Below are 22,755 nucleotides of genomic sequence, written 5' to 3'. Positions count from 1 at the left end.
AGAGTTTTCGAGGTAGCTTGTCTAGGATCCATGTACATGGACAATTATATGGAACCATACCGCACTCTATAATAAATTTGTAAGGGATAGAAAAATGCTTCAACCTTCACGGTGTTTATCTTATTAGCAAAGAAAGAAAAATAAAACAAAAAAGAGAGAGCATCTATTCGATGCTGGAAAAACTCGTGGTCCTTGTGGCACGACGAGTATCGGCAAAGTGAAGTAAGAGAGGAGCGATGGAGAACCTTTCTGGGCCACCCAACCACAGCGATAGAACCTTTGTGGAGGACACCTACGACGATGCAATTAGATACATGTATTGCCTACAGTCACCGTCTAAGTCATGGGCCCGACTATACGTTTAGACGATGAGATGAAAGAAAATACAAAAGAAAGGTACGGGAGCCGCGGAGTTGGTGGCGAGGGTTGCAAGTTGAAGGGTCTGGTGGCACGCCACCCGCCGCAAGTCGTTGCGTGCCCCGCGAACACCGTGCCATGCGGAACCCATTTATATTCGTTCCCCTATCAAATCCCCGAAGCCCAAGGGCGGGAGCCGAAACAAGCCCACTCTGGGTCTGCAAATGCTCCGGGGTTGGGACTTGGGGCGCGTACCGACTATTGCTGGAAAAGAAAAAGAAAACCAAAACGGACGGTTAGATCTGTGGGCCCCCTCATCCAAGTGTCAAAAGGGCGTCCCCCTCATCCAAGTGTCAAAAGGGCGTCGGAAAAAAAAGCAGAGCAAGTAACGGCCGTCCCGCTGCTCTGTTGTTTGATCACGTGGTCGCTGACTGAGGGATTGACGTACTTCTCGTGTCTCTCGCTCGCTTTATATCTCGAATTAATATGTAGATATATATATATATATATAGAGCGATTCCGCTCCAATTTCTCGCGTGTCCTCCAAACAATGGAACTAACCAACCAACTGTAATATTCCTTTTCTACGAACAAAAAGTAAAACGCAAACAATATAACATGTAAATGGAGGAGGAATACCCTGTCTCCTTCTCACACCTCCTGCCTACCAATTATTTTTTCCACCACCCAGTTAAAGTAACAATCCTGTTTCTTTTTCAATTCACCGTTAATATAATTCCCGAAAAAAAAAAAAACCGAGTCCAAGAAGGAAGAAGACTTCACTCCTCTTTCTAAGCCTCCTCCTTCCTCTCCTTCCTCTTTCAAGACACCAAGGAAAAGAGAGAAAGAATCTCCATGTCTGATCCCGGCATTGATGAGAAAGAAGGCTCCTTTCCTTGAGCGGATGCGAAATTTCTCCTATTTATTTACCCTATCAAACTCATGCCCATTCACACCTTCCTTTCTTTCCCTGAATTTAACACCCCCCTGAGTCATCAGATCGTTGGCATCGAATGAAGTAGCCAGCCAACCACCACCACCGCGACCACCTACACCTTCCAAGGTTTAATGCCATTGCACTTGGGATTGCAATTCCATGCCGGGGAGAAGCGAAGCTGCCCGCGGCTCCATTCCGCTTTGATCTCCGCCTTCGACCGATTTTTAGATCCAAGGCTCCCTGTCCCTCCGAGTCCGATTGGATCGCTCCGTCTTCGCTGCTGTCGAACTTCGCCTCTTGGATTCAAGGTTACCCCCGCTCTCCGCCGCTGTAGACCTCCATCGGTATGCCTCCCTCCCTTCTTCTCTCTTTTCCCCTCACTCTCTCCCTCTCCCCCCTTCTGCCAGCCATCGACCGCCAAAACCACCTCCGGCAGCCCATCTCCTCCAAGCCCTTTCTCCCCGTCCACTCTGCTCGAAACCCTAGAATTTTTTAGCGTTTCCTTTGGAATTACCTTTCTCATCTCTGCAGCACAGACCAGAATTCCAAAGTAATTTCATGAACCCTTGGGATCGCGGTTCCTTCTGCTGCTTGATAGAGAGAGAATCAATACAGATTTTATTTTATTTCATGCGGGTTGTTTCTATTATAGGATGCCACAAGAATTCTTGGGAAATTTAAGCGCTCATATCTTTTGGTTCATCATGAACACTTTGTCTTCCATTTCATAATTATCTAGGTTTGATCGGAACATTCATATGTGGTTTCTATGGTGCCATCTGAGCATGCTCCCAGAGGTAGCCATAAACCCCTTCTTTTCTGTACGCTCAATTCTTTGTAGATGGCTAGTTAGCCAAAATGATCAAACAGGAAAACAGCAGTTTTGTTTGTGCTCAAGTTTCATGGCCAATTTAAATTGGCGTGGTCGTTTTCAAGCTGAACCGCAACATTTCATTATGCATTGATTAGACATGATCACCAATCTATTAAACCTGCAAAAACCCTCAGTTCCTTTTTTTTTTTTTGGTTTATCCTATGGTGCTGTAATAGGAATTGAATTACAGAATCTTTTCTTGAGCGTCTAATAATATGCTGTGAATTGCATATGGTCTGTGACATAACTTGTTGGCTTTCTACAATGCATTTTCTTCTTCTTATTATTTCTTTGGGTTTGTGCTTCAGAGTTCCACCTCCCTTACGTCTGTGCCTTTCCTACCTCAAATTTACATTTCTACGGTTGGCTCTGTGCTTCCTAGCCTTCTTACTGCATTTATTGTCTGGAATGCTCGTGTTATGTCTTGCTTGCATTGTGATTTTTATGGCATTTTCTATCTGGCGCTTTTCTTTCTAAAGCTGGCTCAGTAAACTAAAATGTCATGTCATTACCCTTGTTCCAAAATAAAAGAGTTTTTCCCTTATCACTTTGAATATTCTCTTATTGAATTTTAAGATAGCAATAGATGCGAGAAAAGAAACATCTAATTAATCACCTTCCTCCCTGTCATTACCCAACCCATGGTTGCCATTTTTCACCTTGACAGATATCATAGTTGTCAACTGACATGAATCTTTTCTTTATGGTGGTTTGTCACTGATAATAGGTCTCACTAGGGTGATATTAAGCCCAATTGTTCCTTGAAAATATTGGTTTGGTTGTTATGATAGAAAAAGTGGAAATGATGCAACAGTCAATAATTCCTCCAAAATATTTCCGAACAAGGTTTACTATTTCATCCATTTATGGGCCTAGACTATAGGCTGCCAGCCATGGTATGGGATCGCTCATTTCTGTGGCAATTTTTTCATCCAAAATTTCAGCCTATTGTTGGAACCGTAATATATTCATCACAATCCTATTTTTATGATGCATTTTGTTCTTGATCTGGAGTCCACCTATTTTTTTCAATTTGCTTTAGATCCATATTTAGTTGGAAATGTTTTGACAATAGTGTCCCTTTAATAATTGATGCTTCTTAATATGAAACACAGTAAAGTCTTGCTAGTAGAAATGGAAATTCATTGTCAGCAATATAGGAAATACAAGCTTAAAAACAGACTTTGTGTTAGCATAGAATTGGCTTTCGGAAAGGAGTTGCTCAACTGAATTTTCATTAGAAGAGCTAGAAGTCCAAGTCTTTTGAGTCGATCCTCCACTGCCATGGCACATTTAAGCTGTCAGTAAGTATCATAGGTTATCTAGGTTACCTAGCAGAGGATTACTATGATTATATGTATTCATATGTGAGATTATTTGCTTTTGAATAATAACAAGTTGCTATCAGCTTATGGCTTTTTCGTAGGTGAGAAGCATCAGGACAGGTTAGTTGAATGCAGAACACAATGGTGCCCCACAGTTAGGTTTATTTACAAAATGATGCATAATAAGATGTGTAGGTGATCTATGCTGATCACAGACTTGTTCTTGTCGATTGGTTTGCTGGGTCTTGGTTGCTAGAAGGGAGTGTGGGAATAGAAATGTGGGCATGCGGAAGTGGCTCTCATAAAAAAACAATTAATAATAATGAGAAATGCTTAGGAAGCAGATACAGGAACGAATTCCTGAGGAGATATTGAAGCGGATGTTCCTCTTTAAATGGAGGACTTCTGCTACTAAATGCTGGATTATTAGTTGGCTAGCAGTAGAGTCTCTAGATGTTTCCTCAGTCTTTAAAGGATCTTATTGGAGGGATGTAATGAGTTGTGTTTTATGACTCTATGATCTTTTGCTATTGCAGAAAAGAAAGAAAAAGAAAGAAAGGGACTTCTCACTTTGCTTAATTTGATTTGAATACCTACAGGTGTAGGCATCGGTCCTTTTCTTTTGGCCCTGTAAAATTAATTTAGGTTCTTTGAATGATCTTCCATTATCTGCAATAATGTCACTTTATGTGGGTAAAATGAACTTGCTTATCAAATATAATGGTTGGTAGCTATCTTCAAATGCATTCAGTTGCTTACTGAACAAATTTTTAATATGCTCAATAAAGTTATCAGGATGAGATGCATTTAACTTTCGCTTTTCCTTTTCCAGCATCTAGGCCGAATTTCTGCACCTTCAGCTGAAATACTATTTAATTTGTTTCTCCAAAGGCACTATTAGCTCTTCTATAGAGGTATGCGATTTTGAATGCAATTCCTACTTATAATTGTCCAAGAAGTAGTCTCAAATTTGTTTTACTATGGCTAAGGCATTTGGATTTTGCATCAAACTTGTTTATATGAACTATGTTTCTATGGTTGACTTTGATCAGTTTAAAATATTAATTTGGCACATGGATTGATTACTTGGGGGCATGGATTGTGCTTTTATCATGTGTTTTCTTATTTCAGATCTTGATTAACTAAACGAATTTATAATACCTAATTCACATGAACCTAAAGGTACCAGCTAAGCTGCTATTGATTTAGATTATAAATTAAAATTAAAAAATGGAAGAAACAGAGACACACTGATTTTTCGGTGCTGGGTGGTTGCTTCCACTGCGAAGGACTAGGTTTAATGACAACTTTCCATTCCATAATACTTGATTTGGGGGGACAAAACTTCCTGTTTGCTGTTAGTCTGTGCAAACACGAGCGGAGTAAAAGATACTACCTTGCCCATGAATGTTGCATCGGTTTAAGCCAAGAGGTTCCTTTGAAATTCCAAGAATAACAATGCCACCGCTCCTTTGCTGCTGAGATCTCGTAGCTGATCAACAAAACTTCAAGGATGGGAGGAACCTTCTCCATGGCACGCATTTTCTTGGGAAAACTCACCAACATGGAGTTTGATAGAAGCATCCACGGGTTCCAGCTAGTTTAGTCCAAATGGGTGGTTCTTCTGGCCATTGCTGGGAATCAGGTGCTTCTTCATCAGGATGGGATTTGAAGAGGTAATAGGAACCCAAGAATTTTGGATCCCAAAATCCTTCTATTTGCCGAAGGGGAATGCCTCATCCAAAGACCATCCTAAGCCGAAAACTCTGAAATAGATTCAATCTTTCTATCTTAGATCTCTTCTTCTATCTTTTGTATTGCAAACTACTGCTGGATCTTGCCAACAAGAACATTGGCACCTGATTTTTCAACTTTTTCAAAGCGCCATCTGCCCTTGCTTCAAACCCCATTATCCAAATTGCGCCAGTAAGAAATATTCCACCATGTTGGCCTTCCCATCTACAACCAACAAATGCTTTGTATGTAAACCAAAGATAGGAAGGGAAGGACCTTTTTCTCCTCCTTTCAGCACTTATATTCTTCCGCACATCAGAAAAAAGAGGAAAAATGATGAGATCTATTTCCCTTAGAAAGATTACACTTCAAAGTTGGACATTATCTCATTGTTAAAATCTTAGATCTCTACACCTGGAATATAACTAGCCCGAAATCTCTAGCTGGCATTGAGCCAGAGAAATCCATAAATAGCCAAATGGGAAATTTTGATTTTTTGGAAAAAAAGTTAGCTTTAAATTCAAAGAATCTGAGTAAACAAAGCAGTGAGTAAAAAGAATATAATAAACAATATGGTATAGGGTTATCACAGAAAGGGAGGCTAGATGTGGCATCAAAATAGACTAAAATCTTGATCAAATCCAATGGTTGCCCATGCCATAATGCCTCCACCAGAAACAGCGAATCAAGTTCATTTTTCTTCTTCAGTATCTTTTTTGCCATTCAGTTTGCTGCTTTTGGTGGTAGGACTATGGCATGGTCACTAGATTTGGCCAAAATTTTGGTCTATTTGATGCCAGATTCATCCCTCTTACTCTATTCCTTTCTCTAGAACACAAAAAATATTATTATTTTTCTTTTTCCTCACTGCTTTGTTTGCGTAGATTCACTAAATTTAAAGATCTCATATTTTATCTAAGTTAATCGAATTTGTCTATTTCTGGATTTCTCTTACTAGGTGTTGACCAGTGGTTTTAGGGTTAGATATACTAAGGGTGAAGGTGTACCCATGGGGGATAATGCCGAGCTTTGGAATGCAATCTTTCTTTAGGCAACAAATCTTCCTTAAGGTCATATTTCTTTATTTGCTGTGTTGAAAAATTGATGTATTTAAAGAAGAGGAAAAAGGTCTTTCCTTTCCTATCTTTGGGAGATTCAGTGTTTCTTGGCTTGTACGAGGGAAGGTCGACATGCGGGAAATATTTTTACAGGCTCAATCTAGAGAATGAGTCTTGAAGCAAGGGTAGATGGACCTTTGATGAAGATGGCAATTAGGTGCGAGTATTCTTGTAGGAAAGATCAGGGGTGGCTTGTAGCATAAGAGATAGAATGGGTTTGAGGTAGAAAGGTCAATTTCTTGCTTAGGTTTTCAGCTCTGGGTGGACTTGAGATGAGACGCTCCCCTCCAACAAAAGAAGGATTGTGAGATCTAGAATTCCAAGGTTCCTATTACACCTTTAATATCTATCTTGAAGAAAAGTCCTTGATCTCCAGCAACGCCCAGAAAAACCCCCCATCTGTGTAGAAGTGGCTAGAATCTACGGATTCCTCCAACAGACTCCATGATGGCAGGTCCTCCGAAGAAATTGCATGCCATGGAGGTTCTTCCAGATCTTGGAGTTCTGCTGATCAGTTGCAAGACCTTTCTGTGTGCCAAGCTCGTGGTGGTCAAGTTTACAATCACAATGTCAGATCACGAGCATTGGCCTTTGATAATCCCACCAAAGTATGGATGGAAATGCCCTTATGGGAGCCTCCTGACTTATATCAATGCAACGCATGCAGGCAAGGTAGCATCTATCACTCCACTCATATTCACACAGATTAGTGGCAGCCAGGTATTGCATGCTACTGCTAGTCAATTGCTACAAAATGGGGAGGTTCACCAAACCTAGTCCATAATGCTAGCAACTTCTCATCACCAAAACCTCCGTTAAGTCTCTGTTTACCCCCTTAACTTCCCTTTTCTAATGATAATTTATAATCTAAATCAGCTGGCAGTTAGCTAGTGTCTTTAGATTCATGTAATTTTTTCTTTGCTTTCAGATTTAAAGATAAGCAATCCCATTACCCATTTCTCATATTCTTATAGATCATTTCTCTTGTTTGCATCTTGACAGATGGATATCCCGTTTCTGTTCTCCCGAATCTTGATTCCTTGCTACAGAAAGCACTAAGCATGGATATGAATAAGGCGATCCCTTCGCCATCTGATGCATCAGTCACGAGCAAGGTAGCATCTTTCACTCCACTCAGGTTTGCACAGATTAGTAACAACCAGGAATTACCTGTTCCCCCAAATCAGTTGCTGTTGAATGGGAAGGTGCCATTGGACCTGAGCCTTTACAATGATGGCAGCTACCCAGCACTGAAACCTCATTGTAAGTCTTTGTTTTCACCCCCCTCAACTTCTTTTTTTCCTTTATTTGCAATGATAATTTGTAATCTAAATCAGTATCCGGTTATCTAGTTTCTTTAGGTTCATTAGATTTTTTTACTTTGCTTTTTGGATGTAAAATGAGAAGGCTTGCCATCCATTTCCCAATTCCCTTTGTAATTAATTACTCTTTCCTGTATCTTGACAGATGGATATCCTGTTTCTCTTCTCCCAAGTCTTAATTGCTTGCCAGAGAAAACAATAAGCATGGGTGTGAGTAAGGCGATGCCTTTGCCATCTGATACAGTGGTAGCAAGCAAGGTAACATCTTTCACTCCGCTCATGTTCGCACAATTTAGCGACGGACAGGAATTAACTGTTCCCCCAAATCAATTCCCGCTAAGCGGAAAGTTGTCACTGAATCCAGTCCTTTGCAATGGCAGCAACGGCCTAGCACCAAAACCGCAGTGTGAGTGTCTGTTTTTATCCTTCTTGACTTTTCCCCTTTCTAGGGGTAGATTTGTAATCTAAGTCAGTTTCTGGTTAGCTAGCATCTTAGGTTCATATGATTTTTTCCTTGCCTTTTGGAAGGAAAGATGAGAAAATCCATCATCCATTTCCCATTTACTTCTTATATTTGTTTTCTCTTGCTGGTATCTTGACAGATGGATATCCAATTTCTGTTCTTCCGAATCTTAATTCTTTGCCAGAGAAAACAGTAGGCATGGATGCGAGTAAGGCAATGCCTTTGCCATCCACCCCTATGATTGTGGAGAAGAAAAGGTTTGTTCAAGATCGCCTGCCTAGGGAAGTCATTGATTTGGTAGATGAAAGCCTCAGCAAGGAGGATAAACAGGAAAAACGGAAATGGCAACCTCTTGTATATAACCAGGCAGAACCAAACATCTTGAAGCCTACAGTGTCATATTCTTCAGAGCATTTAGTGCCATCACAGATAGTGTCTTTCCAACAACAAATGGTCGACAGGGCCATTGTGCAAGAGGAAATTGGGACCTGGCAATCTACATTACAAAAGCAGATGGATCTATGCTTCTTAAAGCCTACAGCAAAATCTTCAGCTTTTCTGTCCGCAGTGCCATCGGAGATTGCTTTTTCTTTCGAACCTACAGTACAATCTCCTTGTGAGCATGTAATGACATCGCAAACAATTTCCTCCCTAAAACAAATGGCCGAGAAGGGAGATATGCAGGAGAAGGAGGTTCAGAAATGTCAGCATATAGCACAGAACCAGGTGGAGCTTTGTTTTTCAAATTCTGTAGGTTCATCTTCTTTAGAACCCAGAGTGCCATCTCAGGTAGCTTCATCCCAACAAAAGCAAAGTGAAGTCAATGCGATTATATCACCTGAGGTAGCTTCATCCCAACAAAAGCAAAGTGAAGTCAGTGCAATTATATCATCTGGGGAAGTCCCTGGACAAGAACTTGATGCTGAGAAACAGAGTGAAAATCAGAGGATAGACTTGAACAAGACACCGCAGCAGAAGCCTAAAAGGAAGAAGCACCGGCCCAAGGTCATTAGAGAAGACAAGCCAGCCAGAACACCAAAGCCAAAAACTCCCAAGCCTGTGACCCCCAAGCGAGCCAAGAATAAAGAAGAAAACCCATCGGGTAAGAGGAAATATGTGCGAAAGAAGAAAGTCCAAAACTCTCCAGATAATCCCACAGATGCTTTAAGGGAAATTGTTAATCCGAACAATGCAAGTGGGACTAAATCTGTCAGACGGTGTTTGAACTTTGATTCAGAAAATTTGCAAGCAAGAAATGGCTGCCTAGTATCAGCATCAACATTAACATGCAATGCAGAATCTCAAGCTCAAAAGAAATGCATTGCAGGCCCTAGTACGAGATCAAGCACAAATTCAACTCTACATCATTGTCAAGGACCAGAAGTAGTGGTGGGGAGCTCTCCAACAGTAATCACATTAGATCTCAACAATTCAATGAATCAAATGCTGAATGAGTTTGTAAACCTGGCAGAAAACCCAGCCCCACCTCTTCAACCTTGTCGAACAGAAATGATGGGGACAAGTCAATTGTTGGATGGTTACAGAAGAATGCCAGAAAACAGGATCATATCTTCTCGGCCTTCTAAAAGAGAATTGATAAGGAAAAATCTGAATGAATTGGCTCAGAAGAACGAGTACCTGAAGATTTCTGCCAACCCTGAGAGGTCTCTAGAAACTGGTCAGAGCAGACCTGACTTACATAAAATCTCTGATGTGATGCTGAAAAGTACAAAAAGAGATCATAAGCTTGTTGATGATGCTCACTTTTCAGCAAGTATAAATGTCACACATGCCAGCAATGGGATAGACGGGGTTAGTGAATGTCATAATACAGGCAGCAATGACCCGTACTTTTCTAAGAATTGTAAAAAAAGAAGAATAGAGAATGAACAGAATGGACAGAATGGACTCACATCCAGTGCTGCCTCCATGACATACAAACCTCTGAATAATTTGAGAACAAATCAGGTGGTGCCAAATAATTCTGAAGTCTTCACTTTTGCTGATGCACAAAGGTTTATGGTCCCTGAAAAACAGCGACCTTCAGAGTGCATGCTGTCATTTGACCAAGCAGAAAGCAACATTAGACCAACATTTCCAGTTCAGGCTCATAATTCAACCTCTGTAAGTGCTACAATGGACTGCAACTATAGGTCAACACCTGTAAAACAATCTGGATACAGTAATGCAGACTGCACCCATACAACAACACCTGTAAAGCAATCTGGACAGAATCATGTGGATTACAACCAGCCACCTACTCCAGGAAAGCCACTTGGAGGCAATGATAGTCAGGAAAGTGAGATTTGCAAACCGCAGCCTTGCATGGAAGACATTGTCATAAACACCAATGCGAGAACAAAACCAAAAAATCGTGCAAAGAAGAAACAAGATCATCTGGTCAATCCCGAATCCTTAAAAACCAATCGTACATGTTTGCAAGAACATGAGGCTGCTGCATTCAATTCTGGATCTTCACCTGGACAAAAAGCTCCTCAGGCAACCGCACTGGCTTCAGGATATTCAAGAGAGAGAAAGTCACTTCTCCAAATTGGTTCCAGTCTTGACTGTCAAAGTAGCAGCAATTTCAATGAATCGCTTAATGGCAGTGGAACCATAGGAGCAGTAGTACCATATGGTGATCCTTTAGATGATATCATTCAGAAGCTGAAATATCTAAACATAAACAGGTGGCATGATGGTGCTCCAACTCAAACACAAAATGCTCTGGTTCCCTATGATGGAAGAGGTGGTGTAATGGTTCCATATGTGAGCCTGCTCGATATTGCTAGGAAACGTCGTCCTCGGGCAAAAGTTGATTTGGATCCAGAGACAAATAGGGTGTGGAAGCTTTTGATGGGAAAGGAGGCCAGTCACGAGGGAATGGATATGGATAAAGAGAAGTGGTGGGAAGAAGAAAGGCGAGTTTTTTGTGGACGTGTCGACTCATTCATTGCCCGCATGCATCTTGTTCAAGGTACTGCTACATATCCTTAAGCTGTTTGACTTAAAGGATGTGCTTAGTTTGGGGTTAAAGTGGAATAAGGCCCCTTCACCTATTCCACTTATGATCTGCCAAACATTAGAGAAGCAGGCGATTAGTTTTGAGAACAAAGTGGGTATTTTGAAAAGTATAGCTCCTTCTTCCACTTAGCCTGGAATAATTTACTCGACACTACATGGTGGAGTAGTTTATTCTGGAGTAAAGTGGGTAAGGAGTAAGTTAACCCATCCAATCTGGGTTGATTTGCTCCACAATCAAATGCAACCTTAATCTATATTTATGTTTCTGTTCTGTGGATTCTGCAAATATATAGAGATCCATATATTCTATATCCGTAATACTTTATTGCTAAAATTTCCTGATTATCCTGTAATTTGTATAAACACAAATTCCGAGAATGGAAGAATCGATTTTTAACCCAACCCAAACTTTTGCAAAGAAGAAGAATCAATATTTTTGAAGTAGCTTAATCATTGTTCCCTGCATTGACCTTGTAGTGAATATGATACTGTGGCTACAAAGAATGTAAGAAGTTTGGATCTCAGTAGTCTTTCACCTGCTCTCTTTTTTCTATTACACTATACCAAATTGTTTGCTGATTATTCTGGTGAGAATGCTTGGCTGTTAGTTCATATGGATTGAGGACTACTGTAAATAGAAATCAATTGATGCTAAACTGTGTGAAATAGTATCTAACCATGCTGAATTGCTGATTCTTTATGTATTAGATTGGAGAGATTCATTTTGGTACACTCAAAGTGTCAGTTATGAGTTACAATGGAATTGCAGATTTGTGGAGGGATTAAATGCATTTTTCCTTCTATCTCAGTTGTGACTGAATAAAACGTATTAGCAATTCTTTGTCCCTGTTATGTTATTTCATTCTATGGAGGCAAGTTTTATCTCTGGCCAAAAAAATTAACAGGAAATGATATAATATTATTTCCATGAGATAAGAACTTGAAATGATAATATGTTAGATAACAAAACTACAGACTTCTTAAATCATGGTATCCAGTACTTATATTTGATAGATCAGTAAAAAAACATTCCATTCTATAAATTTGCAACAATCAAGATGTTCTCTGTGCTTACGAAATGTTACCCACTGATATAGATATAGTACCAACCAACTAAGCATATCTGGTTAACTTCCTGCAAAAATGTATTCTCTCTTGCAGGGGACAGACGCTTCTCCCAATGGAAAGGATCTGTTGTAGATTCAGTTGTTGGTGTCTTTCTTACTCAGAATGTTTCTGACCATCTTTCAAGGTAAGATCAATGCTCTGGAATGGTTGGTGAAATCAATTACAAAAAAATATTGGACGGCACTAGTTTGGTTATTGGCTCTTTCACCTCAACTACTTATTCACAGCTTTATTTATTAATTTTCTTAGTTCTGCCTTCATGGCCCTTGCTGCAAGATTTCCTTTAAAGTCAAGGGATAATGATAGGAGGCCTGGTGCCGAAAAAACAAATACATCTGGAGAGCAGCAAGACAGGTGCATGTCAGCCTCTGAAAATGCCACAAAATGGCAGGAAAGCATGCTACATAAAGAGTTAAATGACCAAGATTCTGTGGTGATTATTGGAGAAAAAGAAAGGGCTAATAGTCACGAATCATATGGGAGCAATACTGGAGGTGCCATAGCAGACTATTCAAAAGACAAATGTTTGGGTGCGCATCAAAGAGAGCTAGAAATTGGTCATGAATCGCCTGATAGCAGGTCAGACACTCCAGCCACCATAACCGGAAGTACAAGTTTAGCAGAAGTCAAAGATAAAAGGTCAGTGGAGGATGTAGTTTCATCCCAAAACTCTGTTGTTTCATCTCAATACTCTTCAGAATACCAAGTTCAAACAGCCGATCAGAATGGATCGAGCCCATTTTCCAACTTTGAAGCAGAAGAATTAATAATTGGGAGTGCATGCAATGGTATGGACAGTTCAACTTCATTTACTGAGCTTCTACGTATAGCAGAACTTGGTACTCATGGTAATGAAAGGATTCCCTCAGCAGATTATTGTGGTGCAATGGACAGGTTTGCACAATTGGATGTTGACAAGAGATACACAGTATTAAATCAATATGAGAAACTTAAAGGTGTATTACCATCAATGCATACATCTGATTCCTATTTCCATAACACAGAGTGTGACATTTTGAGGGTGTCATGTGCTCCCTTCGTCCCTTATAATTTTAATAATTCCAGAAATTCCGGACTGGTGGGAATGAACAATGCCAATGTCGTAAGGGATGAGAGCGGATGTCCTCATTCCTCAACCACTTCTGGGAGTATGAACACAAATAAGATCAACTTCATGGACATATTATGTGGTCCCTTAGCAAACAATGCAATTGAAGATATAGGTCAGCAGAAGTTGTCAATAACTTCGGAAGCACCACCATCATTTGATTCATATGCACAAATAAGCAAACAACATGTGCAACCATTAACCGGCTCAGAAACAGAAGATTATGTCAGAAAGTGCTCTAATAACAATAACCCAAGGGAGAGAACTGGGGCCTCATTAGGTAAATCAGTTTCCCACCAATGCTCATTTATGCAACATGAGTGTACAGAGAAATTGCAGCGAAAAGAAAAAGAAGCAAACTTCCAAGTTGAAAACACTCAACATGCAGTTAAAGTTCCAAGTCAGAAACAGAATTCTCAGATCCAGCAAATTTATCCAGACTTACAGAACAATCAAAGGAAAGCATTGGAAACTGTGGAGGGAGTTGAATCAAATTTTAAAGATGAAAGTCATAATTTCCAAAAGGTTTCATCTGAAACAGCAAACAATGGACTAAAAGCTAAGAAGACAAAGGTTGAAAGTGAAAAAAAGAACACTTATCACTGGGATAGCTTGCGAAAAGAGGTGTATTGCAAAGGTGCCAACAAAGAGAGAAGCCATGAGACAATGGATTCACTTGACTGGGAAGCAATAAGGCGTGCAGACGTAAAAGAGATATCTGAAACTATTAGAGAGCGAGGAATGAACAACATGCTGGCAGAGCGGATCAAGGTATGCTTCTGGAAACCCAATTTTAGATAATTTTGGATAAGTCTCTGGAATGTAACAGCTGGGTTATCAGTTAAGTGACAATTCATCAAAATTGATACATATCAAGAAAATGACATAGACATAGCTAAGGTCCATAGTGACACCTTGTAACTTCTTTTGTCCCCAAGATTCAAGATCAGTATAAAATTCTATAGTTCTGGAACCACATCCTCAAATGTTTTTTCAACTAATATTATTGTGATCCGTGCTATAAGCTGGAATGTCAATACTGAAATGATGCTCGAGGTTGAATCGATTACAGATAATGATACTTTCTCCAACTGCTAAAACACATATTTAAGTTTTTACTAGCACGGAAGGATTGCATGTTAGCAAGTGTTAGTCCATTTTCATAAATACACAATATCCTATTTTTACATGCATGGTGTACAAATTATATATATTATGTTGCACAAGTAAAGCAAATTCTCCAAATCATAGGGTCCCACCAAAAGATATGATATATGCAAACCAAATTATCTAAATCGACATAACAAGAGACCAATTTGCATGACTTGCTTAAAATTTCTAACCTTATATTGTTGCGAGAAATCAAATTGTGAAACCTAACAAAAGATACCAAATAAATCTATTTGAGAAGCATGATGAGCAGGACTCCAACTGAATATTGAACTGAGGGCAGGATGGAACCCAAGTCTCTTGTATCAAGACAAGGGACTTTACCAACTTAAATAGTTAGCACCCTCATAAGCAAGGTTCGCCATCTTGATACCGGATTTCGTATAGGTGCCACACTAGCATAGTGTCGGTATGATACGATATAAAATTTTTTTGGCGTATCAAATGTTGGTACGCCATCCATATCGGATACTGGTACTGAACCGATATAGTACGGTATGTCCCGTACCATCCGATTCAGGCCAGTACGACGTACCATGCTCATAAGTTTAATATACATTAGACCCATGAAAAAAATTATTATACACATATTTATAGTTTAGTTCAACTTCTTCAAAATTTGATGAGACCTAACTTGTCACTAAGCTTATAATAGAAATACTGTAAGTTTGAAAGTAAAAGTAATGAAGCAAATCAATTAAGAGACATCATTTGATCCATGATAAACTAAAAGAAAATCATTAAAATTAAAAAAAAAAACTTAAAAATTGTATTTCAAAGCAACTACTTTATCCATGCATTTAGAAGACACAAGAATGTACTATATTCATTGTTGATTGTTTTCTTCACAGGAATTTCTCAACCGACTAGTTAGAGATCATGGAAGCATCGATCTTGAATGGTTAAGAGATGTTGAACCAGACAAAGCAAAGTAAGATGCAAAAATATTTTTACAAAATTTGTTTTCTATTCTCACTATTATACATCAACCTAGGAATTTAGATGTAAGTGCAATGGAGATTAGCAAATTGGCTTTTTTAATACTTTCTAGTCAATTTCAACTCCTATTTATTCCTTAACTTTGATATTATGTACTGGAGTTTGTGCAGGCTTGGTCTGATTGATGAAATAGCTCATTATAGATTCAATAGCAACAATTCCTAATAAATGCAAAAAGAGCTTATTGATTATGGTTAATGTTATAACTATTAGAGCAAAGGATCACAGTCTGAGCACCAACCCGATGCTGGTACCTTTTTGGTATGGAAAACAATTACTAGAGCTTATTGTTACTGTGTTACTGGAGGTATGGATCAGGTTGGCACAGGATGCCTTGTATCGGGCAGTACAAGTCGGTATGGAAAACAATTACTAGAATCTCCTTGCCCTATTAAAAGAGGGGCCCGAATTTGTCAAGAGAGAGGATGCCAGGTATATCTAGATGAACTTCAGTTTTGTGACTTGAGCAACATCTCACCTGTGGAGGTTCTAGGCTATAGTAGAAAAGAATGGTGAAGCATAATTTGGAAAAACCCTTCTAAATATAACAAAGTAGGCTTATCGATTATAGGTATCATCTTCAGCATTGTATACGGTATTTCTGGCTAACCCCCACCAAATGGGACCTTTTGACTTGAAAATTACAGGAATCTAAATGTTTTGCTGGTTTCAGGGACTACCTCCTAAGCATAAGGGGATTGGGACTCAAAAGTGTTGAGTGCGTTCGCCTTTTGACGCTTCACCATCTAGCTTTTCCAGTAAGTTTTCTCTTAAACAATTCCTTTGTAAAGTGTACAGATTTTAAATCTTATAGTGGTACTTCTTTTCCTTGCATCACTGGCAAGGTTGACACAAATGTTGGCCGCATATGCGTAAGACTGGGATGGGTACCTCTTCAACCCCTGCCTGAGTCCCTTCAGTTACATCTTTTAGAGCTGTAAGTATGTTTATATTAATTAGTCACTAATACTTATTAGTTTAGTTTATTTATTTATCATGAAACACATAATGAATGCAAATGGCAGATGTCCAATATGAATAATTCTAACCCTATTTTCATTTTTTTCTCAAAGGTATCCTATGTTGGAGACCATTCAGAAGTACCTCTGGCCTCGTCTCTGTAAGCTTGACCAGCGGACATTGTAAATTTCATAAACCTACTCCAAAGAATTTATATGCATTCAAAATTATTGCTTTTGGCAAGATATTATTCAGGATGACAATCCTTTAGAACTTTTCTAACTATTATTGTGTAAAACTTTTACTTTTAAACCTTCATATTCTAACCATATACTTAACTGCACAGGTATGAGCTACATTATCAAATGATTACCTTTGGAAAGGTAATTCTCATGTACTAAATAAAAGATCATACAATTACTTTTCTATTTAAATATGATGGAATAATTTACATGCTAACATGAGATGAGAATTATGAACCTTCTGTGCAGGTTTTCTGTACCAAAAGCAAGCCAAATTGTAATGCGTGCCCAATGAGAGGAGAGTGCAAGCACTTTGCAAGTGCCTTTGCCAGGTTTGTTACTGAAATTATATAATTACCATACAACTATACAAGTGGTAGCCAGGCTTGTTACTGAAATTATATAATTACCATACAAGTGGTAATATTTGCACGAGTGCAAACACTTTTCAAGTTCCTGTGCCAGGTTTGATACTGAAGCTATATAATTACCATACAATTATACAAGTGCTAGTATTTGCATGTACGGGATTTTTTTAATGGGGTTTGGCCTCCCACGAAGATTAATGAAATTGGTGTCATACAGGTGCATGCGCTAAACACTGAAGTAATGTAGAATTCATACTGAAATAGTGCATGATATCAATTTCATAAATATACATGCATTACATAACTGACAGTACTCAATAATGAATCAGCACCCTTACCAATGTCTCCAGAATTTTGACAGTTTAGCTCATGCAGTGTGTCAATCCAACTTGAAACAGGATTTAATGCAATCTTAAACTTTTTCCTTGAGCAAAATGTGCCTCTACAAAATTGGGAGCAAACATGAGAAGCACTACCTTTTTATGTAGTTGAAAATAATATTGGCTCGGGCCAGTTGCATTATAGTCCAAGCTGTGCATTTCACCTTAAGCTCCTTGGAAGAATACTTCCTGTGCAAATGTACACTGTTTGGATTAAAACATTTATAATTTGGTTTTATGCTGTTTTTTTCCTATTTCATATAATGCAAAAAGGGCAAGTTACTAATGCACCCTACATGATGCAGTGCAAGGCTCGCACTTCCAGGACCAGAAGAGAAAAGTTTAATGAGTTCAACAATTCCAATTACTTCTGAGAACTGCCGTTCACCCTCTTGCAACTTTCCCCTACCTCAACTTGAGGTGGGCACATCCTTACAAGAAAGAACTATTTTTAATAATTGTGAGCCCATCATTGAAGAACCGGCCACGCCGGAAGCTGAATGCCTAGAGACCGAAGAAAGTGCAATTGAAGATGCCTTTTTTGAAGATCCTGATGAAATTCCTACTATTAAGCTCAATTTTGAAGAATTCACACAGAATTTACAGAATTATATGCAAGTACACAATACGGATATTCAAGATGGTGACATGTCAAAGGCCTTAGTTGCTATAACCCCTGAAGTTGCTTCCATTCCCATGCCCAAACTTAAGAATGTGAGCCGCCTACGAACAGAACATCAAGTGTATGTATTTATGCTCCTCCTCTATACAGCCCACCAGCTACTGAACAAATCTTTGTAGTTTCTTTCCAGTGTGGCTACCACGGTTAAACTAATCTAGTTTCAAATACTGCAAGGTGCTGTTTATGTATGATAATTTACCATTTTCCTTGTTTTCCTTGTTGCAGCTATGAACTTCCGGATTCACACCCTCTCTTGGAAGGAGTGAGTTGTTATTTTTAAACAGGTAACTGTTTGCATCTTCTAAAGAATACTTAAGTATTAATCATTCGTTCCTTGATGTATTACAGTTGGACAGAAGAGAGCCTGATGATCCTTGTTCATATCTTCTGGCCATATGGACACCAGGCAAGAATATTTGCTGAGTGATTGCTGTAATTGCAGGTTTACGCTTAAACTCAGCCTGACTGTTTATGTGAAATGTGACAGGTGAAACTGCACAATCAACTGAGCCACCAAAGGCATTTTGCGACTCCCAAGAAACGGGTAAACTATGTGACAGGAAAATATGCTTTGCTTGCAATAGTATACGAGAAGCACAAGCTCAAACGGTCAGAGGCACAATTTTGGTAATGCTTACAGCTTTTCTGTGGCAATTTGCGGATGTTTACTATAAGCAGATATGATTCTTTACAGGCACACACACAAGAAAAAAAAAAAAGAAAAAAGTAATGGAAGAGCAAAAACACCAATTACTTTCTTAATGATCATATTTAACTTCTGCACTGAAACTAATTTCAGTTTCACATTATTAATCAAAACAACATAAACAGATACCATGTCGAACAGCAATGAGAGGAAGTTTTCCACTCAATGGCACCTATTTTCAAGTTAACGAGGTAAATACTCTTCTGATGAAAGATTTAAAGGATTAAGTGAGTTTTCTCTTGTAAATATGAGTAGATCTTTGTCTTTATTAGGCCATATAATTCTCAGAACCAATACTCTAATGCAGGTATTTGCAGATCATGATACCAGCCGTAACCCAATTGATGTTCCTAGGCAATGGATATGGAACCTACCTAGACGAACAGTATACTTTGGAACCTCAATGCCAACTATATTTAAAGGTAATAAGATGATGGCAAACACATTTTTAAGTCTATGTTATTTTCAGATATAGAATGATGAAGAAAAGATGCTGATGCCTTGTTTCTATGCTTGGTAGGTCTAACTACTGAAGTAATACAGCAATGCTTTTGGAGAGGTATGCAATAAAAATTGCTGGTTTTTCTTTTCAATGCTTTTATATGAAATTAAAAATAATATCCAGTAATTAGTTCCTTTAGATGTTAGCACCAAGCTATTTGGTTATGGTTATCTAAATTTGTCAGAATAATCAAGCTCCAATTCAACAATTCTAAGGAATCCTTGTATACATCTATAAGCTTGCGGTCATAGACATCACCATAGACCTCGAATTTTGCACTTTCTACATGTATATAAACATCTCGAAGTACATCCATCAACATCACTGAAATGTGAGCTGAGGTATATATGCGTGTAGTATGAATCCTTAAATAAACATAAATTTTGATCCAACAGCATATTCAAGATTCGTATCCTACAAGGATCCGCCAAGATCTCTAAGATATTAAATTCTACTCACGGGCACATGCAATGCATGTTAACTCTACGAAAGAAGAAAAAAAAGATAAAGTTATGAGAACATTAATTTGATTAGAGAATATAAAAAATAATGAAACTAAAACAATTAAATTAAAAAAGATAAGAATAAATTGTAGGCTATCTATATTTAGTTTTAAAGTTTTAGTAAATTGCAGGATTTGTTTATTTAGATTCAGATATTTTTGTTGGGAAATGTATTAAGAGTTCTGGATCCAGTTTCAAACTCCATGCTGATTACCAGGACATAAAAAGGAGAGAGGTGAGAATTGAAACTCAGTCATATCTCTCTCCCCCTGCAAAGGCAATAATCAAAGGGCGGGAAAAACATAGTAATTACAATAAAATAGAACATCAGAAATACACATTGCTGATCTAGTCTGGTAATAAGAACTAAGGCATCTACAACTACAAGCATGACGTGGCAGAAAAAACAATTTAAGACCCACCGGCGACAACAGTGACAGCTTAGGTACAAAATATAGTGGATTTGGAACTCTGTGTTAGAAAAGAAAAAAAAACTGGCTTGAGCATTTCAGGGTCAAGAGGTGGAGGTCCAAATAGGTGCACAGAGACCTGATTTTTTTCAAAAGTTCTGCAATATTTTATTCAAGTAAACCAAAACAATTCTACCTCTTTTAGTAGTGATAACAACTGCATTTCAAGCTGTAATTAGTCGAGGCAAAAAACTGCAAGCTTTCCTTTTTGACTAAGACAACATCACCTAACCAAATTAATTTTTTTCTTGGAACAACTGTTTTGTAGGATTTGTTTGTGTGAGGGGATTCGACCGGATAACAAGGGCACCGAAGCCTCTTTATGCACGGCTGCACTTTCCAGCAAGCAAGGCACCTAAGAACAAAAAGGCAGCAGCTGCTGCAGCAAGAGATGAGTAGCCCATGGAGAAAAACGGCCAAGATGATCTAAGCAGCAGGATCAATCACCTGAAGCATGGACACCTGGCAGATAAAATGTATCTATGGTACTTCTCTAACTTAAGGAACCTACCAAAGGTCTAAAATGCCGGCTGGTTGGAAAAGCTGCTGTCAGTTTGTAACATGAACGTTTCCATTTCACGCTCGAAAGCGGGCCATTCTTCTCAGAAGCCAAAGAAAAAAAAGCACCATAACAGGTGGACAGATTAGTTGTTTCACCATCCTTCCCATTCAATACAGAAGACAAGAACGGAGAAGAAGATCCAAACTTTTAGATTGTACCACATAGATCGATTTTCAATTGCCATTCATGAGATTGATGAGAAGCATTGCTTAATATTAGGTCACCATACGACAATTTGTCGGTCGAGACATTATTTGATTGTTTTATGAACAGGACTTCTAACTCCTCTTGATTATTTATTTGTCTTTCAGATTGTCGAGCATAACAATGTAACCGCATAACAGGTAAGGGTACCGGAACTAGGGCATAACTCAGAAAAGTTGGAGAAATCATGCGGAGGTTACATCCTCCAGCTGCAAGACATCTCCGTGAACTATGAATAATCACATAGGGATCACGTCACTTAGTAGGGCAACCATAGCAGTTTGGCCTTTAGCCCTGGAAGCAGCATTTACCATGTTGATCTCGTTGCAAAGCTGAAAAGTTACGCCATTTTGAATTACTTTCGCAGGAAATGGTTGGTCGTCGTCTGCTGATGCTTGTCATGAGAATTCCATTTTGAGAAACATAGACAGAGAGTTCGAATGGGTTTGATATATTTTATCACACCATCTATGGCAGCCAGAGCTCCATAAGTGGTACACCAGCTGACGGTCCTAAATATATTTTCTATCTCTAGCTTGAAGAATTGCGATAATGGGATGCCATAGAACTTCACTTGCACATGAAAAAAGCATATGACACATGCGAATGAGTTACTTTATGTAAACGCTCGGTTTTCGCCCATTTCTTCTCAATAGTCAAACCCTAAATGTCAGCCCGGTCTCATTAGCCTAAATCTTTCGCGATCGCTTCAAATGTCTGATCATAGCTAATTCTAGTGCTGCAAACAAGGATGGCAAATTATGACTTGATTCTAGAAATGACCCTCTTTTAAGTAGGTTCATATTGGACATGAAGTTCTTGCTACTGTTATTCATCCCGCTCTACATATCTTCAACATTAATTCTTAGGATTTTAATGAGCCGACGCCAATTCCGCTTCCCGACACGCTTCCCACCGTCCGTCTGCTCCCTTGCTTCCAATTCGGGGCTGCATCTTTCACGCGAAAGAATTGCCTTTGCGTAGATCCACCGCCACTTTGAGAGCTGGGTGAATCCCTGATCCTTTTCTTTCATCAAACCCAATAACAAAAATAAACACTCCTTCTCAAAATCAAGATGAACATTTGCCTTGATACATTATCTTAGAGGCTCATTTCAATTCACGCTCGTTCCGCGCAGCCTAACATATACAACATCACGAGATGATCTAACATATACAATCAGAATTCTATACAGCTCATTATTCAGATGAGTTTATCTGGATGGAGCAGACTTCTGTCCCATCTCCCTCTGCGGTATCTTTTACTTTCTAGCTTTATGGGCGACACTCACATCCATTTTGTGTGGCTCGCGGATGTACCAAAAAAAAATTATAATCTTTAACATAATAGTTAAATTAAATTGCAATATTCAGAAGAATTTAATTGCATGCATGAAGGGAAGATATAGGCGGTGTTAGGGTCAGAAAGATCACCTACAATTAGATGTTGAGGAACTCAACTTAAAATTGGATGTTGTGGTTCAGGCGCTTATCCAGGATACTGGAAAAATTCCAATTCGTGGTACGCATGTTGATGATGCAGCGAGAAGTCTTCGAAAGGGAATTGCAGACGAGTGCAAACAGGTGTAGGAAAGGGGTAGAGAGAGTGGGTGGCTC

General features: G+C 38.9%; 1 protein-coding gene across 3 annotated transcripts; it reads left to right on the top strand.

The window, feature by feature from the left end:
- Nucleotides 1–1,075: 1,075 nt before the first annotated feature.
- On the top strand, nucleotides 1,076–21,229 carry LOC103719855 (protein ROS1A). Of its 3 annotated transcripts, XM_008809291.6 has the most exons (22): nucleotides 1,115–1,638; nucleotides 4,326–4,407; nucleotides 7,348–7,460; nucleotides 7,533–7,608; nucleotides 7,813–8,073; nucleotides 8,270–11,107; nucleotides 12,316–12,406; nucleotides 12,532–14,161; nucleotides 15,412–15,491; nucleotides 16,233–16,317; nucleotides 16,405–16,496; nucleotides 16,633–16,701; nucleotides 16,866–16,902; nucleotides 17,011–17,093; nucleotides 17,815–18,252; nucleotides 18,417–18,453; nucleotides 18,540–18,597; nucleotides 18,679–18,818; nucleotides 19,023–19,088; nucleotides 19,205–19,319; nucleotides 19,418–19,456; nucleotides 20,641–21,229. In XM_008809291.6, the coding sequence occupies exons 3-22, from the start codon at nucleotides 7,407–7,409 to the stop codon at nucleotides 20,769–20,771; spliced, it is 6,420 nt and encodes a 2,139-aa protein (XP_008807513.4). In that variant the 5' UTR covers nucleotides 1,115–1,638; nucleotides 4,326–4,407; nucleotides 7,348–7,406; the 3' UTR covers nucleotides 20,772–21,229. The 3 variants fall into 3 exon arrangements, with proteins under 3 accessions (XP_008807511.4, XP_008807513.4, XP_008807512.4); XM_008809289.6 differs by having other exon boundaries at nucleotides 1,076–1,638; nucleotides 7,348–7,608; XM_008809290.6 differs by lacking the exon at nucleotides 4,326–4,407 and having other exon boundaries at nucleotides 1,117–1,638; nucleotides 7,348–7,608.
- The last annotated feature ends 1,526 nt before the right edge of the window (nucleotides 21,230–22,755 follow it).

The sequence above is a fragment of the Phoenix dactylifera genome, chromosome 4 (genome assembly GCF_051530095.1).
Source record: "Phoenix dactylifera cultivar Ajwa chromosome 4, Ajwa_hap1_PhDact_Kaust_v1.1, whole genome shotgun sequence".
In the NCBI taxonomy this organism is placed as follows: Eukaryota; Viridiplantae; Streptophyta; class Magnoliopsida; order Arecales; family Arecaceae; genus Phoenix; species Phoenix dactylifera.
The sequence above is the reverse complement of the archived record's forward strand: the minus strand, read 5'-3'. Positions and strand labels throughout refer to the sequence as shown.